This window comes from Ambystoma mexicanum, chromosome 2p, assembly GCF_040938575.1.
Source record: "Ambystoma mexicanum isolate Mex_15411 chromosome 2p, UKY_AmexF1_1, whole genome shotgun sequence".
NCBI classification, from domain to species: Eukaryota; Metazoa; Chordata; class Amphibia; order Caudata; family Ambystomatidae; genus Ambystoma; species Ambystoma mexicanum.
The window spans coordinates 335,818,585-335,840,803 of NC_090923.1; the positions used below are offsets into that span (position 1 = coordinate 335,818,585).

Sequence of the window (22,219 nt, forward strand, 5' to 3'; positions counted from 1 at the left end):
GGGTGAGACATGCAGAGGGTAAGGGGTACGGCGGTGGGAGGATGTTGGTTGGTGTCGATGGGAGGATAGGGCAGGGGACGGGGGGAGATGGTGGTGGGTCTTTCAGTTCAGGGATGGGATGGGGTGGGGTGGGGTGAAAGGAACAGTTGTTTTTGGGTGTTTGGAGCACCATCGGGCTCCTCTGGCTTGGGAGTTGGATAGGGGGTGGGGTGCCACAGTGAGGGTTACTGGTGAGTTCTCGATGGCGGGTCGAGGGATGGTTGGGAGCGGTGGGTTTGAGACAGGAGGGGTGAGGAGGGAGGTGGGAGGTACGCCAGAGTGAAGCTCTCACCTTGGATCTAGACGGGTTGGGTGGAGTCATGGCGTGGAGCAATGGGGAGTTGAAATGCTGAATTCAACTGGGTGGACTTTAAGTGCAAACTCAATGTTGCTTGATCAGGATCTCTAGATTCAGAGTTCAACACAGTAAGCTTTAGCTTAATCTCAAAGTTGCTTGACCACAGTCTCTAGCCCAATGTCTAGATGCAGAATTCAACAAAGTGAAACTTTTAGGGCACACTCCGTGTTATTTGGGCACACTATCTAATGGGCGAGACTTGCCCAGTAAACTTTTAGGGCACACTCAGAACCTAGATGCAGAATTCAACACAGTAACTTTTTTAATTATGAGTGGCAGGGCTTTCTGGAGTGAAGTGATTGCTTCAGTCCCCACCCATGCCATACTTACTTTAGTGGTTGGTGCTGGTTGACGACAGGCTATTGGCTTCTCGCTTTTACTGCAGACACCTGCAGACACTTTATGGAGCCGCCTCTGTTGGAGCCACCCTTGGCCTGAGGGCCCTTAGCCGAAGGGCTGCACAGGCAGAGGGCTGCCCTGGGAAGACATGCATTACCTACCGTAATAGCATTTCTGATGACTATCTGCTTAGATTCACATGCTGTGCATATAGTCCGACATCCAGTGGTAACCGCGGTGTATTGCATCCTCATCGTGACGTGTAGTGTACCCAAAATCCCTCACGCAACGAGGTCCCTCCAATTGTATTTTTTCTGCCATTAGGGAGCCCAAGGCTATTGTGAGTGAGTATATGAAGAACAGAAGTAGTAAGATGTCCATGTTCCATCCAGCCCGAGCGTGGAGGTAGGGAGGGAGGGCGCATGTGAATCCAAGCAGATGTCTTCTGATGCTTGTTAATCTGCTTAGAATCACATGCTGTGCGTAGACTAGCGAGCAGTACCCAGAGTTGGAGGTGGGTTGTGAGAAGGAACAGTAGAGAAAATATGTCTTAGTACTGCTTGTCCCACCTGAGAATCAGACCTAGAATGAGTGTCTAGGCAATAGTGTTTTGTAAAGGTGTGTAGAGAACTCCAGGTTGCCGCTTTGCAAAAGGACTAAAAACATTTGCAATTAATGCTATGGATACCCCAGTGCCTCGAGTAGAATGTGCTCTAGGCTTGATGGGCAGTTCTCCCTTAGCAAGAGTGTAACAGTGTGATGCATTTGACAATCCACTTTGAGATAGCTGATTTAGAGACAGGGTCCCCTTCTCTACCAGCTGCCACTGAAAAGGAAAATTGGTTTGTTTTCCTCAGTGGTTTAGTTCTTTCCAGATAGGAAATGACTTCCCTGCGCACATCTTGTGTGTGTAGGCTTCTTTCGGCCATGCTAGTGGGATTCTGGAAAAAGGTGGGTAGTTCAATCAATTGGTTCACATGGAACTTCGAGATGAATTTAGGCGCAAATCTGGGGTGAGTGCGCAGAACTACCTTATCCCTGTGGACTTTAACAAAGGGGTCTAGAACAGAAAGAGCCTGTAGTTCGCTAACCCTTCTAATAGAAGTGATAGCCACTAGGAAGGCCGTTTTTATAAGTCACGTCTTTTAGACTGCTTTATGCATTGGCTCAAAGAGAGCTCCCATGAGCCTGGTCAAAACCACATTTAGGTCCCACTCAGGAGCTGGGTGAGTAATTGGAGGATAAATCCTCTTAAACCCTTCCATAAAGGCCTTGATCACCGGTACCTTCCACCACAACACCTTTATGTTGTGATGTGGTGTAGGCTGAGAGCGCAGCCAGATTAACCTTTAGGGAATTGAAGACCAACCCAGTGTAACAGATGGGTAAGGTACAGCACAATGTGTGTGGGTGAGCAATCGATGGGATTGACGCCCTTGGAATTACACCAGATGACAAAACATTTCCATTTGCTGGCATAGCAATAATGTGTGTTAGGTTTTCTAGCTTCCCTGAGTATGTCCATGCACCTCTGAGGGAGCTGTAGGTGTCCAAACTCAATGATCTCAGGAGCCAGGCTGCTAAGTTCAGAGTTTGTGGCCCCTGGGACAACATATTGAACATGCAAAGGTAGTTTTACTGGTGGGGAGAGGGACATTTCCATCGGATGAGCGAACCAGGGTTGGCGTGCCCACATGGGGGCCACCAGTATCATGGCAACTGGTTCCTGGTGCATCTTGTGCACTATCTTGTTGAGAAGGGGAGTCGGGTCAAAAGCGTAGACACATTTCCCTGACCATGTTATCCAGAGACCGTTCCCCTTGGAGCAGTTCTGGAGGTACCTGGAGGCGTAGTCTTGGCATTGGGCGTTCTCCTGAGTTGCGAACAGGTCGATCTCTGGGAATCCCCATTCTGCAAAGACGTTGGACACAATGTCTTTGTGCAGACGCCATTCGTATTCTTCGGGCAGCGGAAAATCTCTGCTGAGCACGTCTGCCAGAAGATTGAATTCCCCTGGAACATGTTGGGACAACAGGAACATCTTGTGTCTGAGAGCCCATATCCAAATGTTTTGGGACAGCTTGGATAGCCCTGGAGAGCGAGTACCCCCCTGTTTGCTCAAGTAATACATGGCTGTAGTGCTGTCCGTTAGAATCAGCACTGTCTTCCCTTGTAGTTGTAGTTGCATCTGAAAGGCCTTTAATGCCTTGAACACAACTAATAGCTCCAGTAAATTTAAATGGTTGGATGCTACTTGAGGGGACCACACTCCATGTGCTGTCTGCTGAAGCAGGTGAGCCCCCCCACCCCGTGAGAGATGAGTCTGTCGTGAGAGTGGCTTCCACTGCAGGGGTGGTGAAGGCCTTCCCCTTCAAGAGGTTTTCTCTTGACCACCACTGCAGAGAGAGAACGAGGGCTGGCGAGACAACTACCAGATCTTCCCATTGTCCGCTGGCCTGACACCACTGGCTGTTGAGCCACTCTTGCATGGGACGCATGTGCAGTCGTGCGTGGGGAACCAAGTATATGCACAACGCGATAATTCGTAGCAAACGCATGGCTTTGCGCACCGTCACCTCCCGACTGGCTACATATTGAGGGATCGGAAAAAGCATGTTCTGAACCCTCTCGTTGGAGGGGAAGACGAGGCCATCTTCCGTCCGAATTAGAGCTCCCGGAATTGTTTTGTTTGACCGGGGACTAGGCTGGATTTCTTCTCGTTGATAGAGAAACCTAGACTGAAGAGCAGGTCTACTGTTTTTTTTGGGTGTTCGAAAACCATGTGTTGTACGAGTCCCCTGTTATGAGCCAGTCATCGAGGTAAGGGTAAACTGGGACGGATAGTCTGCGCAGGTGTGCCGCCGCCACTGCCAGGACCTTCGTAAACACCCTTGGCGCTGAGGCAATGCCAAAGGGGAGTACCTTGAATTGGTAAGGCCTGTCCTCTATCATGAACCTTCAATATTTCCTGTGCGCTGGCAACATCGAAGTATGAAAGTATGCATCTTTCATGTCCAATATTGTCATGCAGTCCCCCCGTTTCAATAGTGGGATCACCTCCTGTAGTGTTACCATGCATAACCTCTGAGGCTTTATGAACTTGTTCGCTGGGCGCAGGTCTACAACAGGACACATGGTGAGGTCCTTTTTGGGTACAAGGAAGTACATTGAATAAATACCCTTGTTTACCTGAAGAATAGGGACAGCTTCTATGGTGTCCTTTCCCAGCAGCTCTTCCACTTCTTCATTCAGGATTTCCAGATGGTCAAGTCAAAAGCGCCTCGAGCTTGGTGGTCTGAATTGTGGAGGTTTGGTTGTATTCCATGCAGTACCTGTGGGCGACCATCTTTATGACCCACTGGTTTGCTGCTATCCCCTCCCATGCCGTGAGGAAAGATGTTAATCACCCCCCGACCCGGGAAACATGGGAGGGGACCTGGATCTGGTGGTCATTTCTGACCGGCGGCCGTGGGTCCTCTAGGATTGGGGCCTCTACCTCTGCTTATGCCACGTCGTTGCCCTCTTGAATGGTAGTATGCAGGGCTTCCTGAAGTTTGTCCTGTATTGAAACTCCCTCTGCCATAGTTACTTTGATTTGTATGGGACTGCCCTCGAAAGGACAGCCGGGAGTTATTACCTCTCTGGGGAGGAAGGTCTTTGTGTGATCTGTTGCAGAGACTTAAGAGTCTCATGCTCTTTTTTGGCTGTTTCTAAGCCCTCATCAACCGCTTTCCCGAAGAGGTTAGCTTCTTCAATAGGCTTATTGATGAGTGAGGCCTGTGTTTCGGGTTTTAACCCGAGGTACGCAGCCACGCATGTCTTGAGTAGGGTCCCTTGAGCCAGAGACCTGCCTGCTGTTTCAGCCATATCCAGAGTGTTCTTTATCACATTCTGGTTCACCTGCTACCCTTGGCTACAATAGAGAGACATTTGGACTTGGCGGGTTCTGGGACCTCCTGGAGGCCTTCCTGGACTAGGTTCCACTGAGCATCAGCATAACTTGCCAACAGCGTGGTATTATTGACTATACGCGTAGTGTATGCGGCAGCCGAGGTGACTCATTTGCCTAAGGCATACAGCCTCTCCGATTCCCTGTCTGGGGGGGGGTGCCTCCCCGGTGGCAAGGGGTACCCCTGCTCTTTTTCGGGTGGTAGTCACTACCAGAGAATCGGGGATGGCGTGCCCTTTAATGTATTGTTGGTCGGAAGGAGCCGGGCGAAACAATTTTTCCACTCTTGGGTTCACTGCCCGGGTTTCAGCTGGTGATACCAAGGAGGGAGCCAACCCTCTCTTGATGGAATTAAGGAGGGGGAATGGCTTGGCTAGATGGAGGCTTCTCCTTAAGAATATCCTCTACAAAGTCCTGCTCAGGCACAGCCTCTTGAGTAGAGATCTGAAAGTGTTCAGCTACCTTCTTCAACATAGAGTTGAAGGCCATCTGGTTATCTCCAGGCGAGGCCCGACGAGCCGGACTGGAAGGAGGGGAATCCAGAGACAATACATCAGTGTCCTGATCTTGATGGGGAAGTGTCCATGGGGCTGTTCCCTCTTGCTGGCTTTCTTCCCAATTGTCTGTGGCACCCGCCTGTTCTTCCTCATAATTCTGTAAAAAGGAAGTTTCTTCCTCTTCATCATAAATGTCCCTATAGATGTCCATGTGGACAATGTCTTCCTGCTGGACGGGGACAGAAGGCTGATCTTAGAGATGAGAGGATCGAAGGTTAGGCTCGCCACAAGACCTTTTCGGGGAAGGATGATCAGAAAAACTGATAATTCTCCCCAGACGGTCCATACACCCTTCGAATTTCTCTCTTGTCCATTTGGAGGGCACAGGAGGGCCTACGGGTGGAAAAAAGTCATCTCCCCCCCCTACGGCACTGAAAAGCATCTTTTAGGGTGTTCGAAGGAGGCGCTCTACTGTCCTCATAAGTATCGTGAGAATCGGGGCCCCATGGCGTATCAAAAGATTTGCGCGGCTTGCCCCATGATTTTCAGCAAAACCGGGATAAATCCCACCGCCGCAGTAATTCTTTCGATGCTGTCCTCGATAAACGCAGCATCGGCGCGAGGTAATGATTCTGATGGTCTATCGGTAGGTGTATTTCCTTCCGCAGTGGCGTTAGGGGGCCTAGTGCTCGGTTTTTCGACTAGAGGCCTAGTTGTGATTTTTAGGCCTACCGAGCCTTCGGGACCGTCGTAGCGTCAGATTTCCACCCTTCGACGTGTGAAGCTTTTGGAGGAGCGCCCTTACTTGTTTTTGATTGCCCAGTCGCAAGACGCTGCTGCAGCTGCGGGGAAGACTTTGGATCTGCACAATCCGAGGAAACCACCAACATTTTCGACGGCCACGCTGGCGCTTTCACCTTTTTCGACGTGGACGTCAAAATAGGCGTAGGGGTTGTTTGCTTAGTGAGATGCGCTTGTACGCCCCTGTCGCAGCGTGTTGTCCCTGAAGCGAGACCAGAGTCAGGCCTTAAAGGGTCGGGGACGGGCGTGGCGGACCTAGAAGTGTCCGCCTCAAGGTCTATTACATCCGCGACGGATCTTTGGTCATCTGAAGTGCCCCCATCACTCTCAGCGGGTGTGGCGGTGGGAGAAGTGGGTTCCACCCGAGACATATCGTATGCGGCCCACCACTATACACAGCGCTCCTTAAGGGTCTTAGGCCCAAGGAGTGTGCCGGTCGCACACCACTTTTCGTGTGATCTAAGGAGAGACAGGCGTTGCACGCCCTGTGTTTGTCCTTCCAAGGATATCTGACCCTTCACTTAGGGCAGAACCTAAAAGGAGTCCTTTCTATAGCGAAAGGGGAAGATGACCAGACCGAAAGGGTAAAGAGGGGGAAAGAGGAAAGACACACCGAAATTATGGCCACCCCGACCCCACTCTCCCTACTGTAAAGGTTGGCCAGAGGGCCCGACCATGTAGAAAGTCCGGCCGCTGGATCTTAAGCGCTGAAATCTACCGCCGTAGACTAATCCCCCGCAGTCTTCGTAGAAGATGTTCTTGTGGCCGAAGTGACTTAACGGGAAATAACCGACAAGTCGATATAAAATAAACAATGTCTCCTATGTAAGAGCTCTGCTATAGGGCGACCAGTTATCTGGGTGGAAAAAAACAATCTGAGGGACCTCGGCACGTGAGGGATTTTGGGTACACTACACGTCACGATAGGGATAGTGTTACAGACACGCCTATGCCGATGTCATCTTTCGGTCATCAAAAGACAAGATGCAATACTCCGCGGTTACCACTGGATGTCACACTATATGCACAGCATGTAATTCTAAGCAGATTAACAAGCATCAGAAGGTCAGTTCTGGCTTGGGTAACATGGTCCCGTGGACCAATCCGTGCAGGGGGGGTGTGAGGGAAGGAATCAGGATGAGGGTGCAGGTAGGGAGCGGGACCACAAGAGGGGCTTCAAGGGCCTGTACAAGTTGTTAAAAAGGCACTAAGAAAGGGGGTACACTCACTGCGCTTCCGCTGAACAAGTGGAGCCGGTGCAATACACAGGTCGCTAGGCCCTAGAGACAGGGTCCAGAGGACCAATGAGAGCAGGGGGGCGGGAGGGAAGGGCATCAGGAAGAGGGTGCGGGCAACAAGCGGGACCGCAAGAAGGGCTTCAAGGGCCTGGGGCATGTACAAGTTATTAAAAAGGCACAAAGAACGGGTCTACACTCACCGCGCTTCCGCTGAACAATCATCAAATATATGGCAGAGTAAAGTACAGCCTTACCAAAGGCAACTTCTTGAACATGGGAAGTATCCAGGGAATAATGCTTAACAAACGTGTGCATAGAAGACCACGTTGCAGCATCACAGATGTTCTTTAAAGGGACACCCCTCTGTAGGGCTGTCGATGTAGCTGTTCACCTGGTGGAATGAGCCCGCAATCCCTCAGGAGGGTCTTTGCCAGCCAGTCTATAGCATTCAGAAATAGTCAGGATGATCCACCCAGACAAGGTCTGTGCCTAGTGTGCCCCAACAAGAGCTAGTTGTCCACTCTGACTTTGGACATTCTAGAAAGATAGAAGCTTAATGCTCTCCTTGGGTCCAACCTATGTAGCCTTTCCACTTCCTTACTAGGATGCGGAGGAGGATAAAGGGGGGCTAGAACAACCTTCTGACTTAAGTGAAAGTCAGAAACTACCTTAGGCAGGAAGGAAGGACGTACTCTCAATACAACTCTGTCCTTGTGGAACATAGTAAAGGGTGGCTTAGAAGAAAGTGCCTGCAACTCACTCACTCTTTGAGAGGATGTTATTGCAACCAAGAACATAGTCTTAAAGGTCAACAACCTCAAAGGTCAGGAGTGCAAATGTTCAAACGGAGCACCCATCAGAAACTCTAAGACCAGGTTAAGGTCCCAGACCGGCACCTGAAAAGGCGACGGCAGGAACACATTTGTGAGTCCTTTTAGAAACTGACTGATCAGTGGAATCTTAAAATAAGAGCATTCTTCAGATCAGCGCCTAAATATGGACAGCGCTGCCAGGTAACCTTTAATGGTTCCCACCTGAAGACCCATGTGTGCTAAAGAGAGCAAGAAGGAGAGAACCTCTGGAATTTAACACTGAAAATGATTAACATTCTTTCCTTTGCACCAGTTGCAAAACTTACGCCAACGGTACAGGAACTTTGTTGTTGGATGCCTGGCCGAAAGCAACACCTCCATTACATCATCCTGAAGGTCCCAATCCTTATATCTCAACCTTTCAGAAACCATACGTGAAGGTTGAGAGTCTTGACCTCTGGATGGAGAACCCGACCTTCCTCTCGGGAGAGAAGATTCTCTCTTTGGGAAAGACGCATTGGAGGACAGATGGACATGTCTAGAAGGTCCGGGTACCGCACTCTTCTGGCCCAATCTGTGCAATGAGGATCATGTGGGTCCCGAACATCTGTAACCTCGTTAGAGGAGGAAACGTGTACAGAAGCGGGAATGACCAATACATGACGAACGCATCTCCTAGAGCTCCTCTCGGAGGAAATTCCCTTGAGCAGTACCTCTCGCACATCCGGTTGGCACCGTCGCAAACAGCTCCAACTGTGGGGTTCCCCAAAGGGCGAAGAGCTCAGGAAGTCCATCAAGAGGTATCTCCCACTCGTGGGAGACTGCGCTCTGCCTGCTCAGAGCGTCCGCCGCTGAGTTCTCCACTCCAGTCAGATGCACCTCCTCTAGGGAGATTCCTTCTTGAATTGCCCAGAACCAGAGCTGCATCGCCTCTCTGCATTGAGGTAATGCATGGCCACTGTGTTGTCCGTCATAATCAGGACATTCTTCCCCCGTACAGACGGCAGGAAAGCCTTTATTGCTAGCCTGATTGCTCTCAGCTCCAAAATAATGATGTGTAGTTTGGACTTTGATGGAGACCAACAACCGCTGATGGCCATATCGTTGGGGTGAGCTCCCCACCCTGTGAGGGAAGCGTCCATCACTAGTTACCTCCGGCCACGGCTGCCAAAAAGGTTCACCTTTCATGAGATTTCCTTCACAGGCCCACCACAGAAGATCCTGCGAGACCCGGACCGGAACCTGAAGGAGATCAGACATCTTGCTTGAGAATTGAGACCATTGTGTCCTGAGAGCCCATTGAAGGGATCTCATTCTCAGTCGGTTCTCTGGCACCAGAAAATGCAGGAAGCCATGAGGCTGAACAACCTTAAGAATTTGAAAGCCGGAAGAGACTGGGCAAGTTGAAATTTGGTGACCATCTGTAGAATGTGTTGAGCCCTCACCTTGGGTGGCAAGCACTTCCAAGGACGAGTCCAACACAGCCCCGATGTACTGGAGCTGTTGGGAAGGTGTCGTATGTGACTTCTTGAAATTGAGGGAAAAGCCCAGTTTGTGAAGGGCGTGGCAGGTGATGTTGAGATGATCCAAGGCTTGTCCGGTAGAACGCGCCCTGATCAGCCAATCGTCCAGGTAGGGGTAGATGTGAATCCTCCCCCCTCTCCTAAAATGCGCTGCCACCACCACCATAAGCTTGGTGAAGACCCTCAGGCGGAGGTCAACCCGAATGGCAGGATCCGAAACTGGTAGTGCGAGCCGCCAACTGCGAACCTCCGGTATTTCCTGTGCTTGAGATGGATCGGCACCTGAAAATAAGCGTCCTGCAGATCCAATGACACCAACCAATCCTGAAGTTGGAGGGACTGAAGGATCTGCGAAAGAGTGACCATCTTGAACTTGTCCTTCCCGAGAAACTTGTTCAGGAAACGTGAGACCAAATGGGTCTCAGTCCTCCGTCCTGCTTGGGAATCAAAAAATAAGGGGAATACCAACCCTTGTTCCTCTCTGTGGAACACTTGTGTATAGGCGTGTTATAAATGTCATATCCTATCCGTCACAGGCACTGGTTCTATAGCGCCTTTCACCAGAAGGGTCAATGTCTCCTGAACAAGGAGCAGATCGGTATCTTCAAAGAGTTCTTCCCCGGTTGATTGTCGTAAGGCCGTCGTAGAAAAGGTAGGCAGTAGCCATGGGCATTTGTTACCAGCCCACGCATCTGAAGTAATGGCTCGTCACTCTTCCAGATGCTGAGACAGCCTGCCCCCTACCAGTAAGCAGTGGTTCAAGGCCTCAGAGCGGTTTTGAAGCGGCTGCTGCAGTGCCTGATGCAAAGAGGCTGCAGATTGAGCGGCTTTGGCACCTCTACCTCGTCCACCACAAGGAAACTTATGTTGGCCCCTTTGACTGGCCATTCCTCCCGCTCTTTCAAATGGGGAGTAGAAGCAAAAAGATCCACCCCTCCATTTTTGTCCCCTTGGATGAAATGTCTGAGGTTGTTCAACAGCAGCGCCCAATGACTTGGCAGCTGCATTCGAGGTCTGCAACTTCTCAAGGCTCTCGTAAGCCTTGCTTCCAAACAGATGAGACGTGTCAAAGGGCATGTTGAGAAGACGAGCCTGCACATCTGGGGCAAAACCAGACTTCCTGAACCACGCAAACCTGCCTGCGCATCACGGTGCTCGTAGCCATGGACCCGCTGACACTATCCACAGTATCCAACCCAGACTGAAGGGATTCACACATGCCATCCTGAACAATAGCTAGAAAACCATCCCTCCCTTTCTTCCCCTTCGGGAATATGCTCAGCCGCTAATGAAATGCAACTCCACAGTGTGCGAAAACTTTGCTAAGGCACAAGTAGAGTTGGCCAATTTTAAACGCCATACTCCCCGCCCTTCCACCCATGCGCTTATCATCCCTATCACGAGGGATTCTAGGGTACGCGGCCTGCTTTGGGGTAGCCATGGCTGCCTGGACCACCAAACTCTCCGGAGTGGGGTGAGTCGACAGGTAGCCAGGGTCGCTACAGGGTGGGTGGTATTTCTTTGTCAGAGACTTCTTCACCGCCGGATTAGTCTCCGGGGTGCTCCAATTTGCAGCCACCCTTTTCTGCAGAGCCATATGAAATGGCAACACAGGGTCGGTAGACGGACCCTGATCCAAAATATCTGCAAGATCATCATGCTCAAAGTGCACAGGAGGTCTGGAACAGCCCAGATACTCCACAACTCTCAACAAGAGTTTCCGATATGAGGAGTCGGCATGCTTCCCCGGGGTCTGGCTTGCCGAACTCGAGCTCAGGGGAAATGTCAATACAACTGGCATTGTGCAAAGTATGACAAAGATCCTCCATCCGACTCTCCTCTGAAATGAGGCAGTCAGGAACATTAGGGGTCCCATACTGGAGACCAAAAGGGACAACATCCTCATCAGAGCTTTCCTCCTCGTCATAAATGTCAGTGAGGGACTTAAAAAAAGAAATCCTTCTTCAGGAGAGGAGTGAATTTTTTTTCAGCTACAGTCTTCAAAGACTTAGCAATTGCCTTCCTCGGAGGGTCCACTTGCACAGGGACATCACTGGCAAAATTGGCCCAGATGACACGAATGGCGTTGATGGCTCCGACAGCGTAGGAAATGGCATTGACGGCTCCGACGGCATCGAGGGCCTGACCGGGGTTGAAAACCCGACGGGCATCCCCGACAGGCATGTCGCTGATGGAGTCCATGCCTTCAAGGGCCTTGAGGATGTCCAAGGCTTCGCCGGAGACGAAGACCGTGACCTGGCACGTCTCGGATGCCTTGTCCGAACCGGACCTCGAAAGCTCAGGGTATTTATCACTGTTTACCTGGGCTCGAGGGCGCGAGTATCCGGCAGAGAATGTTCGTTGCTGGCTTAAAGTATCCCACTCTGCCGGGGTTGATGACTTGGACGGGCATACCATTCTTTTCAGACGAAGAGGAGGAAGGCGACCAATGGTACAGTTTCCTGGAACGCCTCGACAAGGACTACTGGCGGGAACCACTCTTAGAGCGTGACCGTTTGGACTTCTTCCTCCGAGGAGAGTCCCCTCTCGACTCATCGGTCGAAAGTCCAACAGACTGTGATTTACGGGGCTTGGACACCTTGCCTACCTTGAGTTTCCCCTTTTGTTCCTGCAAGGCCTTGGCAGTCAACGACTGACACTTCGAGCAGTCATCCGTATCGTGGCTCTTGCCGAGGCAACACAGACAAACCTGATGCGGATCTGTGATCGACATCTTGGAGCTGCAGCCCCGACACTTCTTAAAGCCAGACTTCAGGATCGACGGGGTAGAAGATGAAGACATAATCAGTTAACTACACAGTAACCACGAGGCACGCCGAGTTTAACGAAGCAAACACATTTACGGAAAAAACAGAACTAAGGCTACGGGCGCAGTGCATGCTACTTATAACATCTGATGACATCACCTTCGAGTGAGGCCTTCGAGGGATACCTTTCCCACCTCCTCTCACGTAGGACATTCTAAACCACTGCCCCAGTGGCCACCGGGGCCCGTGAGGGCGCGCAGTGACAGCACGGGCCGTCCGAGGTCAGGGACAGCGGGTCGCCCGAGGCTGGGGCCAGGCAGCACTGCAACTCGCTGACGGGCGAGCGCGGCCGGCCCTTTGTGATCCACCACCCGGTGCTGCACCGCCTCTTCATGCTGGGCACGGAGCTGGGCAACAAGCTCTTCTACATCTTCTTCCCATTCTGAAGCGTGGACCGAAAGCTCATCGTCTGGGCCATGTACCTGGGCCAGTGCAGCAAGGACCTGCTGCGGCACCCGCGCTCAAGGTCTACTACAACTCAGAGTACAGCATGCCCTCCACGCATGCCATGTCCGGCACGGCCATCCCGCTCTCCCTGCTGCTGCTGTGCTGGGACCGCTGGTAGTTTCCGTTCATGCTTGGGCCGTTTCTTGCCATCGTGTGGTGCACTATGGCGTGTTCAAGTTGCATTTACATGGGAATGCATTCAGTGCTGGATTTGTCGTTGGGGTTCTCTACACCATTCTCATCATGGTCGTCTTCCATCCCGCTCTGGAGCCGATTGACAACTTCAACCTAACCTACACGTACGCTCCCGTCATTATCGCCTCCACTTGGCGATGGGCCTCTTCTCCTTCACTCTTGACACCTTAAGCACTTCATGGGGTGATTCTGCACAGACTCTGGGCAGCGGGGCTGGCATTGCATGTGGGTCGCACGTGAATTACTTGTTGGGTCTCATGGTGGACCCCTCTCCCAATCAGTTGCCTTTCGATCCTCTTCCCATCCCCTCTTCATGTTTGCAAATGCCATGCTCAAGTTCCTAATTGGAGTAGTGCTTCTGCTTCTGATCAGGCATGTGATGAAGAAAACTACGATCCCGCTGGCCTGCAGGATCTGTGGCATCCTGTGTGAGGAAGGCAAGACAGCAGATGGAGGTGCAGCTTCCCTATCGCTACATCACCTACGGAATGGTGGGCTTTGAGGTCATGTTTATCGTCCCTTTTTGTATTCACCGTCATTGGTTTGTAGGGCGGAAGGATGACGCCATTAACAGTCGCGTTGAGGTGTGCCCACTCCTCTTTGAAGGTCCTTCACTCTCATCGCAGGCTACTTGGCCGGAAGCTACTCCTATGCAATTGCATGATCTTGATGGTTTACATGGAGGGCCTTTTCATTGGACCAAACAAGCAGCATAGTCCGGTTTTACAATCCATTCTTGCTTAAATTCTTTGCACGCTTGTTCCAGAAGCCAAGCATTGGTTCTAGGTATGAAAAGACTCGCTCCAGGTACCTATTCTCTGGACTGCCTGATGGCTGTGCCTTTATGTTGCTGTACTAACAAGCTGCACTCTAAAATAGGAGGGCTGTTTTTAAAGGAATTCTACATAAATTATATTTTTATATGTTTCAGTTAATGTTTACTTTCAGTAAAGCAATTCATAGGTGCACAGGAGAAGATTACTGGACTTACAGGGAGAAGCCTAGCGCAGTCTGTATTTATTTGCATTCGCTAGGCACATGTTAAATTGTCTAGAAATAGCGCAGAAATGCCCTAAGGCGAGACCTGTAAATGTTTTTTTATTGGCCCCTTTCTGCCTTTACGTTACCTTCTACTCAAAGTATTAAACTACAAATGTCAAAATAAATTATTTTTTTTTAAAAGTGTTAAGAGGGAGACCAGCTGCAGAGGGTAAACCAGCACCACGTCAGTGCTAATGCAAGAGACTATGGGTACCAGAAGGCCGTAGGAGAGTCGCCATATGAGAAAGCAAGGGAAGTGAATCCCGCAAATGCAAGCAAATGTGAAATGGACAAGAGCGAACCTGATGGAGAGATGCTGATGAAAGAGGCAAGTCTAAAGTCCCAGGAAACAGTGTGTTTACAAGAGAACCCGGCGGAGGGAAGTCCATTAGAACTGTTTGGAAAAGACATCAACATTTGTGGGCAATGGAGAAGTAGTAGTGAACCCAGAAGAGGGGAACCAGGGGTGAAGCCATCACCCTACGTGAAAGTATAGTAAGCAACTGAGAAGGGTCAGAGCAAAGAAGAGGGGGGCCAATGGGTGAGCTCATCACCCAGTGAACATTTAAAACCAACTTTCATTTGTTAAAGGAACTTTACTTTGAAACCAAAGAGGCCCTTGAAGGCAGGAAAACATAGCTATCCGGGGGGTCTTGATATCATTAAAGAACTTTCTAGGGATTTGTGCCCAGAAGAGGGGAATCCCGGGGTGAAAGTAGTCACCCAAAGCCCATGGAAAAGAGACTGTTTTTGTTGTGTTATTTGAACATGTCAGGTCCTCAAAGACAAGAGACTTTCAAGTCAAACGAGACTTGGCAATCAAGGCCCTGATAGCTGAAAGCTCGAGTGTGTGCCCTGGGAGTGGGAGGGCTGGCGGTAAGAAGAGGAACTCTCGCTGAAACCTTTGAAATATCCTTGGGACTTGCTGCCTGAGGGCCGAAAGGACGGCCGTCGCTGTTGAAGAGTGCCCAAGGCACGTGCCATCTCAATGTCCGTCTTGATGGCGTGTAGAGACTCATCTACAGCCTTCCCGAAGAGATGGTCTCCGTCAAAGGGCACGTCCAAAACGCTTGTCTGAATGTCCTGACAAATGTTGGTAGCCTTGAGCAAGCCACGGCGACGATGGCAAATGCTGTTGCCCATCTAGCAGAACCCCCCCCGTCAGTGATGTCCGTGGCCGGATGGTCCGACTACCTCTTGGACGAAGATCCTGAGCGTTGACTAGTGACTGAAGTCGCTGGAGACGGACGAGCCCTAGCCACCGAGTAGCCTGCCACAACAGTGCTGCCAGTGGCAGTGGACTCGCAGTGTTTAGCCTTCTGTTGGACCCGCGCGGGAGGGGCACCCTCAAAAGGTCTTAGAAACCCACTCAGCTTTCTTGGAACCGGGAGAGGAATGCTCCTAGGACCCATCCAGAGCAGGGGGCCTTGGCCTGCAACCACTCCTTCAGCTGCCTATGCCGATCCTGGCAAAACGCACATCATCCTCCTTGTGCGACGTGTAAAGGCAGTAAAGGCACTGGGGAGAACCACTTAGGAAGCCAAAACAATCCAGGGAGACAGGAGTCCAGGTCACTGAGCCATTGGAGGACTTTCCTTTTGACTAATATTTCAGTGTATCCAATACACAGGGAGTGCCAGAAGTTTCAGGGAGGGAAGAGTATGTGAGTGGGGTAAAAATAGAGAAAACAACTGGGCAAAAGGGGGGGGGGTAGGGGAGAGGGTTCCAACTACTGTGTTTTAAGGGACCTTATCCAGGCACCACTGTTAGGGCCTACTAACCCAAAGTTAGTGGAAGTGGGAAAACCCAATGTGTGCCCAAAAGGGGGTTGGGGTTGGGGGGGGGTGGGGGGGGGCAAAGGAAAAATGTTTGCTATATTCTCAAAACCGGTTGTAGTTAACGATCGGGCAGTTAACGATCAGGCTCAGGGTAGGGACAAATGGGATGCCCAATGTGAAGAACAGAGCTTGGTTATGCCAAAGTGCCAACAACTGAGGGTGGAGAGGGCTGCCACCCCTTACATTGACTAACGGGGAGAGACTTAAATCACAGCGCAGATTACCCAAAAAACCACCTCAAAAAGCGAAAGTGCAAGAGGTTCAGATCTGTATCCATTTTAGCGCTCCAATAGTCTCCTGCTGAATAGGTACTAGCTCTCATGTATGAAATTCCAAACTTGAGGTTGGTAATAACAGGAGATATTAGTACTGTCAAGTTAATGCATTATGATTGCTTGGACGTAGTTAAACTCCACCTAAGGTCTCATTTTATTAAAGGTGCAATTTTGGCAGAAAACAAGTGTTTTTTAGCTTTGGCCTATGGAATGGCTGACGCATGGATATCAATTTCAAGATCAGCCCTAAATTACCCAGAAAAGGTCAGGGCAGATTGTGAGTTATTCCCTGCGCAACAGGTTGATAACAATAGTCCATGGGGATATACGCAAGAGGTCCCACAAAGTCAAACAAATAATAGTTGGAGTCAACGCCAAGAATTGAGGATGTCAGGAGGAACTACGGCTGGATATGACTCATGATTGCCCAATTGGGTACTGGCCACTTGGAATTCCAGAGGTTTTAAAATTATATTAAATAACCAAGATTTGTTTGTGTCCTTTGACATAGCTTGCCTTCAGGAAACTTTACTTCTTGATTCATAGATTGTTGAAGGCTTTGATTCAGTACATATCAAAGCGTTGCTTGGCGAGAGAGGTAGGCCGTATGAAGATACATTCCCTCAGGAATTGCAACGTAAAGAAAGCTGGGCGAAGGGAGCTGTTCTCCAAGAAAAGATAGCAAGGGGAGAGAGGAATCCTCTATTTTTCTCTAATGGTCATTGGAACCCTTTTTGTTGGATTGGAACGTGTGTGTTGAACTTGAACATTGGAGCACTTTTGGAAAGCAAGACACAATATTCTTTATACCTTAGAGTTCATTTAGAGTGCGAGGGCTAGAATAGGATTACGGACACAGGACACCATTTCTGTTGGACATCTTGACACCTGACAGACCCATTTGTTATTTTCCAAACCCCATTTCTTTAAATAAAACTTTGTAGCAACAAACATGACTACTCTGTGTACATGTCTCATTCAGGCTTCTCACAGCTCCCTTATGATTTCTATAAAGCACATGCAGGAATATAAGCAACAATATTGCTATAGTTTCAGGATGCATACTCTAAGGTTTACCATCATCACTGGGACATGCCACAATTATGGTTTTCTGAAACCAGGAAAAGCCGGGTTCATACCAATTTAGTCCATTCATTAAGCACACATAGCAAAATTCTACAGGTGGTCTTAGCGCAGGGTATTCAACAGGCTATATAGGGGATGGATGGGTCACTCTGACCAGAATGCCTTTATACCAGGGAGGAATTCAGGTTTCAAAACTGAGTGGAGCTGGGGGTTATTTAGCTCCTGCGTGCAGCCTATAAGAGCCTGGTTAGCTTGACACAACAGGTACCAGGAGCTCTTTTTGGCTTCCTGGTGCCGAATAACCACACGTAAGTGAATTTAACTATGTTCATTTGGGGCAATCTATAAATAAGCATTAAGACACATCTATACACATTTAAAGCATAACGGGCCATGAATAATGGAAAAAATGATAAATTTGCATCTCATGTGGATGTCAGATTTGCGGAACGCTACATACTAGCTCCTTGTAACCCAGTGCTAGGTCCTTGCTACAGGATACCAAGGAGTTGTTTTTATCTCCTGCAATCCCTGTGAATCTGAATCTGTGTTGATTATTTTCAATAATGGAATTTCAAGATGTGATGCCTTTCGTAGTAGCAATCCTCAATGTTATTAATAACAGTTTGTTTTGTGTAATGCCATTCTAGACTATTGTAGTTCACAGTCACAGTGTAGTGCCGTACTTGGGAGCAAGATATCAAAGTATTGTAATATGTACCCATTTATAGTGAGAAAATCTACACTGAGGTCCCTCTGCAGGCTGTATTCATTAGACTGTGTGAAAGACTTAAATGGCTGTATGACAAACAGGGTAGGAAGAAAAGTGCCCGATGTCTGTCCATCTGTATGCATGATGTGTGTCCTCCCAGGACCCACCCTTGTAATTTGCATATTTTAAGTAACGTTGGGTCTCACCCTAAGTTACTAGGGTAATCCAGACGTGGACCCCTTGTTCACTAGAGAGGCACAGGTCCACCCTACCGATGAGGGCCAACCAGACCGAAACACGTGTCTGGGGTTGCTGTTGGTACTCTTGTTCAGAGGAGAATTGCCTAGCATTTCGGTACTGGACTGCCCCAGGGCAGGACAAAGACTGATATGTTTGGGATATTTCTCCTCTGTGACAGATAGTGAGCTAAAGACTCTGGGCAAGGCTCTTAACCAGGACTAATGTCTGGCAGAGGGACTCCCAGGACCCCCCCTTGTTATTTGCTTTAGGCGTTATGGGCAACTTCCTTAACAGAGTAGCGCACACGTGTATTTCTTATTTGGGTGTTTTGTGGAGTGTTGTCTGCCACCTTATGGCTGCTTCAAAATGCCTGACATTTGACTATGTGACACAGACCAGAACATGACATAAAACAACAGTCAGCTATAACAAAACCAGCATGTCCCAAAAATAATGGGTGAATAAATACAAATTAAATATAAAATGCACTATGAAGTTAGCTTTTGTTACAGGTGACCATTCCAAGTCCCTGATATTATTCTTAATAAAAACAAACATATCATAATTCAAATCAAGCAAAAATGACCAGAAGGAAACAGAATACTTTACCCATAGAAGGATTTCCAAGAATTGTTACTTTGGAGTGCCCTACATGTAATCCTTTTTCACATATATTTTGAACCTAAATAAAACAAACAAATACAGTTACACATGGACAAAAAAACAGAACACAGAACAGCCAAACCAAAAACGGAACATCAATTGGGCCAGCATCTCTTCTTGGTCCCCCCTCACTCCCTTCAATTGTTTTTTTCAGTCACTAGCCCTCTCCCATTACCCTCCATCACTTTTTGGTTCGTCTGACGTAGTTCCTGTTCCGAGTGCATTGCCACTGTAATCTCGTGCGATTCCCCTGGTATTACCCCCACACTTCTAATAAGCTGAAAATGTTCTACCCCATAACTGTATCTGGCTTTACAGACCACCGCCAACTCCCCCAATTCACATGGTGTTCTTTTTCCCACTACCCATCAAACCAATGAGTTTGTGTCCTTTTTCCTCCTCCAATTAGCCTTTTCAGCACTTTTCATTTTCGCATTTCCCCAGGTATTACCAGTCATTGTTCGCATTGATCAAAAGAAAATTGGCTGCTTTTCATTTCTAAAAAGTCTCTGCTGCTAAGCATCACGAGAGATTTACCCATTTGTTGGGGAGCAGGGGGCTCAAATATTTTTAAACTGCTGGACGGATTCACCCCACATCTGTCCCGGAAATCGAGTCAACGCATAGTGCCCAAATTGTTTCTTATTTGGTAGTTATCTGGCCAGCGGTTTTTACGCTTTGGCTTCCCAAAAACCTGTAGTTCTGTCTTTTTCTCATAACATACCAAATATCATATCATTTGTTACCAATATCTGTTCTTGAACTACGCAACATTGGGTTTATCAAGTATTCAATCTTTCTTTCTGTCCACTTGATAAGAAGGGATTAGTAATGGTGTACTGCGACCTGGGGTTAGTGGGGGACTGTGATGAGCAAGACAACTTGTGTAGTTGGGGAATGTGATGAAAAAAAGGGGAATGTGATGAGGAAGAGCGGAATGTGATGAGGAAGAGCGAGGTGGGGTAGTTGGGAACTGTGAAGAGGAAGTGTTAGTTGGTGGTAGTAGGGGTCTGTGACGAGGTAGAGTAAGGTTGGGGACTGTGACAAAGAGTGGCATGGTGGTAGTAGAGGGCTGTGAAGACTAAGATCGAGGCAGGGTTAGTGGGGGACTGGCAAGGAAGACTGAAGTTGTGTCATTGGGGACTAAGGTGGAAGCATAAGATGGGTCCGTTGGGGAATGTATTGAGAGAGTAAGGTGGGGCAGTGGTGTACTGCGATGAGAAAGAGTGAGGTGGGGTACTGCTACAAGGAAGAGTGAGGTGGAGTTAGTAGGGGACTGCAACAAGGTGGAGTCAGTGAGGGACTGCGAGGTGGAGTTTGTGTTGTACTGTGTGTAGTGGAGTCTTGTGACGAGGGAGAGAGGTGGGGGGTTGGGGACTGTGACGAAGAAGAGTGAGATGGAGTTAGTGGGAGACTGACGAAGAAGATTGAGGAGGAGCTAGTGGGGGACTGTGACAAAGAAGAATGCAGTAAAGTTAGTGGAGGACTGATGAGGAAGCATGAGGTACGATAGTTAGGGACGGAGTGGGAAGAGTGAGGTGGAGTTAGTGGGGGACAGACCAAGTGAGGGGGAGTTAGTAGTGGACTGTGACGAAGAATGAGGTGGAGTTAGTAAGGGACTGTGATGAAGAAGAGTGGGAGTGGCTTAGTGGAAAACCATAATGAGTGTTGTTGAGTTAATGGGGTACTGCAACGAGGAAGAGAGGTGGAGTTAGTTGGGAAATGTGACGAGGAAGAGTGAGGTGTGGTAGTTTGGGCTATGTGAGAAACCTGAAGGTGTCTCACGCGCTAGTCCCCAGGGATCTGTCATCCAGGTGGCCAGGACACGGACATCGCTATTGGATCCAGTTCCTGGGGGTGGACCAGTGCGGGAGGATCACCTGAATGGGGTGTCTTCAGGGAGTGGAAGTGGGACACTGAAGGCTGAGATGTGGTATCCCATTCCTTATAATACCTTTTATCCCTTCTACCCGGTAGGACATCTAGAAACTCAACCCCCCCTCCCCTGCTTTTCTAACACAAACCCTTTCTCACAGACAAATCATTGTGAGCGACAATGGACTAACACAGCTGTATAACCGACATGTCTCAAATCAAGGGGTCAGGCATTCAGGCAATTACTGATAATTACACACACCTGAATTCCATCACCCTTCCCACATGGATAAAAGGCGGAGCACAAAAGCACACTCTGATCAAGGCAAAACTCACCAGGAAGCAGCAATTCCGAGATGACAGTTTAAACCGAGGAGAAAGGAGGCGAGATCAGAGAGGACTGCAAGGAGGGAATTACCCTTGCCCTTTTCAACTCAAAACCGTGACTTTGAAGAAGCCTCAAGGAAAAGAAACATAAGACTGGGGATTGCAGCTGCGGAACACTGTAGCGTGTCAAAGGTACACAGGGCCCTCCCGCATTGATAGCCAAGGAGGAGAGAAGTGATTGCCCCTGTGGTACAGTCCTTGACTCTGACAGCAAAGTAACGCCAACGAGTACAGCATAGCCGATGAGTTGGAGAAACTGATAGACCCGACTGTGTTATTGTTAGGCAAGATTGTCTGTAGTAAACCTGTGGGAGACTACACCAGCCTTGTCCTCTTGGCAATAGGTAACCCAACCTTTGGTATAGGCCTGTACTACACAAGTTGGTAGAGTGACTGGGCAGCCAGGCTTACCTCAAGAGGGGACAATGTAAGCTGTAGGGTTGCAACAGAGTTTCACAATGACAAGTAATCAAATAACACTTATACTCAAGGTTTCATGATTAAATAATTATTTATTAATCTAACAGTCAGTTTTAAAATAAGTCTTCTTTAGAAGTGAGGAATTGGTACAATATAAATACAATCCTTCAGTTCAATAAAATAAGTAGATACCGTTTTTGGATGGCACACAGATTTTCCTACACTCTGAGTTAACTTCAATAGTTAGGACACATGTGGACATTAATATATCACTTTTCACACTTAAATGGTAATACTGAAGTTGGGGCAAAAAGGAAAAGGTTAGGGAAGGAAACAATTGTTAACACGTTTCTAAAACAGGTAAGCACCTTTGAACCCCCCAAATGCCATGTAGATTAACCCTTTCCCAGCTATACAAGTAAGGTATGTATGACTTTTTGGAGGGATAGTTAAACACAAAGTCAGAGGTTAAGAAGAGTCTTCATGGAGCCAGGACAGCCAATGTCACTTTAGCAAAGTCTAGGGGAGCTGAGGCACTTCTTGAAGGTAGGTAAAAGTCTTGCACAATGTTAAAGTGAGTTTTGTTGTAAAAAGAAATCACTGTTGGGCCACAAGCTGGGAGGCTTGTGAAAGGCAAAGTTGCAAGCAACTCTGCA

The 22,219-nt window shown here is 48.9% G+C and overlaps 1 protein-coding gene across 3 annotated transcripts in view; it reads right to left on the bottom strand.

The window, feature by feature from the left end:
- TASOR (transcription activation suppressor) overlaps positions 1–22,219 on the bottom strand; it is a 1,979,545-nt gene that overhangs the window by 1,808,041 nt on the left and 149,285 nt on the right. For all 3 annotated transcript variants that reach the window (XM_069643664.1, XM_069643665.1, XM_069643666.1), the window contains exon 4: positions 18,828–18,900. In XM_069643664.1, coding sequence (XP_069499765.1) covers positions 18,828–18,900 — 73 coding nt within the window. The remainder of the gene's footprint in view (positions 1–18,827; positions 18,901–22,219) is intronic.